At 35.3% G+C, this 6000-nt stretch overlaps 1 protein-coding gene across 2 annotated transcripts in view; it reads left to right on the forward strand.

Moving 5' to 3' along the window:
- LOC120627108 (orexin receptor type 1-like) overlaps positions 1-2282 on the forward strand; it is a 45032-nt gene extending 42750 nt beyond the window's left edge. For both annotated transcript variants that reach the window (XM_039894973.1, XM_039894965.1), the window contains exon 8: positions 1300-2282. In XM_039894973.1, the coding sequence (XP_039750907.1) occupies positions 1300-1736 (437 nt within the window). In that variant the 3' untranslated portion in view covers positions 1737-2282. The remainder of the gene's footprint in view (positions 1-1299) is intronic.
- The last annotated feature ends 3718 nt before the right edge of the window (positions 2283-6000 follow it).

Raw genomic sequence — 6000 nt, forward strand, 5'->3', positions numbered from 1 at the left:
CTCTCCGAAGTCTTCCAATCTCCAATTGGCACTTGGTGGTCTACGGCCTAAACCCATTTCATTCTTAAAAATTCAAAAAATTCAAAATTCAAAATTCATTTATTTCAAGTAGGCCTAATATAAGCACTTTTGAAACGTCAAGTATGCATGTTTGTGTGACTCTACCACCGGTTCGGAAAGCAGATTCTACCGAGAAGAGCCGGCAAGAAACTCAGTAGTTGCTCTTTTCCAGAGTAGATCTGTGCCTGTAGTAGGCCAGTTTAATAAATAAATATACTATGACACACATCGCCATCTAGCCCCAAAGTAAGATGAATATTTTTATGAATATAATACACATAAATACTTATAATATACATATAAACACCCAGACACTGAAAAACAATTATGTTCATCACACACACATTTTCCAGTTGTGGGAATCGAACCGACGGCCTAGGACTCAGAAAGCAGGGTCGCTGCCCACTGCGCCAGTCTTCCGTCAAAGTTATTATGACGACTATATGATTATAGAACTCATTATTACCCGTTATGTTCCATAATCACGAAGATCGTAGTATTTAGTCGTTATTTGATTTGAGGAATTCCAGTTCTTCACAATAGCCATGTAACATTTCTTTGTTTTTTTTTTTTTGAATTGACAACGTCTTATAATTCGATGGAGCCGGCTGCACGCTCGGAAAAACATGACGTATACGGCGTTACCTCGCTCTGAGGCGTTTCATTCAAGGCTTGAAGTGCAAGCGAGAGCGCGGAACGAGCGACAAAGAGGCACAGTCGGCCTCCGCGTTCGACATCTGTCTCTCTCCTACTTGAGTGAGCGATGCGTTCGCGTGGACAGCTTCTATACAATAATACATTTACATTTTTTCGGCAAGGATGAAGTGCAGTGAAAAGTGAATGTGGTGTCAATTGTTTATAGCAACGATAATATCTATAAAACAAATAAAATTAAAATTTTCTTTTGAAAAATGCAACCATTCCATCAGTATTTTCTTACGACGTTGTCACGTTCAACTATCGTCAGGAAGCCGACTTTACAGACAACCATTTTTTTTTTTTTTTTTTTTATAATAATTTATTTATTTCATATATAAAAATGTATACAGCAGGAATCTCCTAATGGACACAGTGATACTCTATTGATTTGTGCACAAAGGAGTGCTTAAACACTCACTAAGGTAACTTGTGTTACGAGTGTCGCCACCTTCCTTCGGACCCATTTCGGTAGTGGTTAAAGAGTTTGTATATTACACTTTCGGCCATGTAATATCTTAATATAAAATCTATGATTTTCAGGTAAATATCGACGAGAATTCCGAAGGGCCTTCTGCTGTTCAACGGGCCTGAGACACGAGACTTCAACAACATTGACCCGTCTTACGACGTCTAAGAGAAAGTTCGATCAATCTTTCGAAAAAGGCCAAACTTGTGCTCACAATGTGTCATTCAAATCCCATAACTGCAATCATATGCTGCAGTCAAGAGGCCAAAATTGCAACAGGATGTCTTTTACTGACCGCAGATGCGAACGGATGGCGTGCAACGGCCAACGATGTGGTAACACTTCGTTTAACGGCCAAAACAGCCTTAATATGTCTTATAAAGGTCAAAATTGCGGCCGCGATGGATCACACAATTGTAAATGTGATGTAAATTTTAATAACGGGCCTAGGCAATATGAAAGGTTTTCTCCGTACAATCAAAATGATTACAGAAAAAATTTTCTGTCGTAATTTTCATGTGGAAATCTTTTTGAAAAACTAAAACATCGGCTATGTGCGAGTTGGCCTTGCATACGAAGGGTTCCGTTACTAAGTGCAACATAAACCACTAGGCTTATAGTATTAACGCTATTAAAATCAAGCAAAAAACACCTAAATAATTGGGATAGACGGGCAGCGGAATTAGGTCTCAGTAATAGGGCTCATTAATATACTGTTACCCGATGCGATGTTTGATAGATGTTTTATCCGATGCGCGTCCACAATTGGACAGAGGAACCTTGTAGGGACTCCCACACTCCACAGCTAGATCGTATACGTTTTGCTACCTACAGATACATTTTATATCATGATTAAGTTCTTTGATCTCTGTATTGTTTTTATAAGAAGTTGTTAGACATTGCATACCTACTTTAAAACATTATTTCATAGTCGGGTTCTAAGTAACTAAGTTCTAGTCATCTTTCGTCTTATTCTATAAGTACCTGTTTATTGTAAGTCAATCATCTCTCACGAGACACTTTGAAATTAAGCGAATAAAGTGTGTTCTTTTTTGTATTGAAAAAGATATACCTATATACCTATAAATTAATGTTAATTAACGTTAGTGTTTTATAATATTACTTTTTAAGTACTTAGATGTATTAAATGGTTTTTATATAATCTAAATAAGCATTATTATTTTATTCCATGAAGTATCGCTGTTAACTTTAGTTTGCGTGAGATTGTTTTAAATCAAATGCTAAATTCATTTATTTCAAGAAGGTGTAATATATGACATGTCTGTCTGTTTGAAGTGACTTTACCAGCGGTTCGGAAGGCAGATTTGATCGAGATGAAGCAAGAAAGCGACTCTCCAATTGCTCTTTTCCAACATTTACATTTAACAACTCTACAATCAATAGAATTCTCTCTTTGAGCAGAAAACGGAGAAGTCTGTTTCCAAGCAACTCTCATTAAACTCGCTTATCATTAACTTAGACTAAATAACAGTTAAAGCAAAAGAAACGAATGTGACTCATAAATTTGCTCTTTAATAGATATCATCGGAATCGCTTAGATACCATATTTCATAAACGTGAGCCAGTGATACCATATGAAAAAAAAAGTGATAAAAAATGTGAGTTTAGCAACAGGTCTGTTGTGACCAATTTGAGTTAATAGCAATTAGTTTTAACCTTCGTTCCCTTTTGGAAAATTACCCTAAGAAATATGATCAGTCTAAAATCTAATTAAGGGGGAATGAGGAAAAACTTATCTTTTCTGTAATAAACGCCATCTATCGAGAGTGACAAACGCTCTCAAGGTCTCTTTTAGAAAAGCCTGAAATCATGGTTTGAATCTGAATTTTAGTTATAGCCAATTTTATGAAAATTACCTTTAACAAAGAAGAGTAGGATAAAACGTAATTTCAGAATAAAATAAAGAGCAACATAACTATGTATTTAGCAATAAGAGACATCTATGGAGACTGACAAACACTACGTTCTCAATATAAAAACCTTCATGGTTTTTAGCGTAGACTTGCGAAGGTACAAAGTTTGTACACAGTGGTTTCAAAGAGGGCGTTGTATATAAATTTCTTAGATCAGCACCGATATAGCAGCAAAGTTTATATGTCGATCTTAACGTCCGAAATTAATCATCATCGTCATCATCATCATCATCATCATCATCATCAGCAGCTCATTACCAGCCCACTACAGGGCACGGATTTTCTCTTCGGGTTTCTCTCAGAATGAGAAGGGTTTAGGCACCACGCTGGTAGTGCAGATCAGAACATTATAGAACTTTGAAAACGTTATGAGGTTTCTCAGGCATGCAGGATTCTTCACGATGTTTTCCTTTGCCAATCAATAAAAAAAAAATGTAACTCCAAGTTGCTGGAATAGCGTTCCCGCTCCGGTAAACGCAGTGTCGATCGGCCCCAAAGAGGTGGATATCAAATAGGCCTAATGTGGCTGAAGCCGCTGGAAACAAGCGGCCCAGACCCACGGAATTTAGAGCACACTACAAAAGACCTATGTCTATTTATTTTATTTATTTATTTATTTATACTCTTTATTTATACACCACTCAGAAAAACGAGACAAAAAAAGAGAACAAACACGTGAAGAATGAATGTCCAGCAGTGGACATCGATAGGTTTTCTTCTTTTTTTTTAACTGTAATAGACTAGCGCTCGACCTCAATCTCACCTGATGGAAAGTGTAGATGTGGCCTAAGATGGGACGCGCTTGCCTAGAAGATGCCAATTCACTCTTGTTTTAAAGATACCCAGGTTGTAAATTCAAATTCAAATTCAAAAATGCTTTATTCATCCTTATCACACCTTATGAAGCGTTCATACATTTAACAAGTTTCACTAATGTTAGTGATGGTGATAACTGCAATTGTTAACTTAAATCTAAAGCTAGGAAGGTGGTAGAGTCACACGTCACAAAAGTGCTAATAAAGTAGGCGTACTTGAAATAAAATGTATTTTGAATTTTTGAAGGTTCCAAACGCGCCGTTGTCTAAGAAGAGCCCACAACAATTTAGCCAGGTTTTTATTTTGTTTTCACCATCTCACAGTCTAATAAATGTTGAGCTATGAAGTTAGAGCAATTCATACCCAAGTTTTTTATCATACATGTACTTAATCCTTAATATTACTATAGGATTTTACTATAAGCTTACGTTTTGTATAAACTTTAAACTTATTGAGAGACATCTCAAGGTTATTTGTTATATATAAAATGATATACAATTACCCTTAAATGAACTACTAATTTTATGCAGCCTAGTAAACTGCACTACAAGTTTCTTTTACTTATATTAATATTAAACACAGAACCCGGAAGGTTATTCCGAACCCCAGCAGTATGTAAGAAAAGAAGGTGAATGTTGGTAAAAGGTAGATGATGAGTGTTCTTAGTGAATACAAAATAAAAATTATACTTTCCTTCTGGTTTTTTGCCATTGTCATTGAAGAAGATCTGCCCTTAGTTCTGCTTTTGTCGCTACAATCAGAACCCCATTTATTTAACGAGAACTTTAAAATAAAACTTTAAATTAATTCAATTAAACTATTACTGACGCAATTGAAAGAAATTCGCATTGAATTGAAAGTCTGTCATAAACACACAAAAAGCTTTATTAGGTCAGCTCGATAAAAAACTATCTTGGATAAAAGCCATTTTATGAAAAAAAAACGAAAAAATAGGTTGTATTTAATAAAATGGTAAATTGATAAATTGTGCGCTCAACTATGATATCGGAAAAAATCTAATAAAAGTTCCATTAAAATTTATTTCCTAGAATCCGGATCAAGCGACAATGGAAAGCGTATAGTCTGAATTTCCTCTGGGATGGATCTTTTCTCGTCTTTAAGAGGATAATGTAGGTGGAATCCTCCCTATTTCCCTAGATAAAGTCTCTATAGCAATTTTTTTTTCGTAACATCAAAGTAGGCATTTTATTTCTTGAAAACCTTATTAATTAAAAAAAAATTGACTTAAAGGGTTTTTTTAATTACCAAAAACTCACCTTTTTTAACCGCCATATCCGCAGGACTCAAAGACAAATATCAATTAAATATTACATTACTTCAGTAGTAGCTTCAGTTTATGTATTTGTCCGTATATTTTTAATAAACAAATGCATACCTACTGACGGAGCCATTTCGTGGACGATTTTCCCAGCAGCTGCAGAACATATTTTCATGTAGACGACTATACTCGAGCTTTGCACACGGTGAAATAAGGCTTCAGGTACACTGTGAACCAAACAACAAAGTAATCAATATATTTTTAAAGAAATATGTATTCAAAGGACCAAGGATAGATGGAGAACTTTCGGCCTCAGTGCCGGAAGACCAAATTCTTAGAACCATTCTTGAGAATTATGACTTATGACTCCGACACGTGGTCAGTTATAATTAATTATGGAAACCATACTTAGCTCAGAGTCACACAGTGGGTTATGGGGGTCCATGAAAGAACCAAAATTATTGACATAAAACTTTTCGAAGCATATTGCTCAAATAGTTTGGATATATAACTGAAGAGACAGATGAATGTACGAGTAAATTGAGTCTGGAATGGCAATTTCACACAAAATAAAGATGGAAAGAAGAAGAAGGAAAAGACGAACGACAAAAACAACCATGTAAAAACGATTTGGAAACGCAAATATATATAAAAGTACCTACCATATAACTGCTTATTAAAGTATTTTATTTTCTTAATATGTAATTACAGTCGCGAAATAAGATGGTTTAGTAATTGCGAACGTA

This window comes from Pararge aegeria, chromosome 1 (genome assembly GCF_905163445.1).
Source record: "Pararge aegeria chromosome 1, ilParAegt1.1, whole genome shotgun sequence".
NCBI classification, from domain to species: Eukaryota; Metazoa; Arthropoda; class Insecta; order Lepidoptera; family Nymphalidae; genus Pararge; species Pararge aegeria.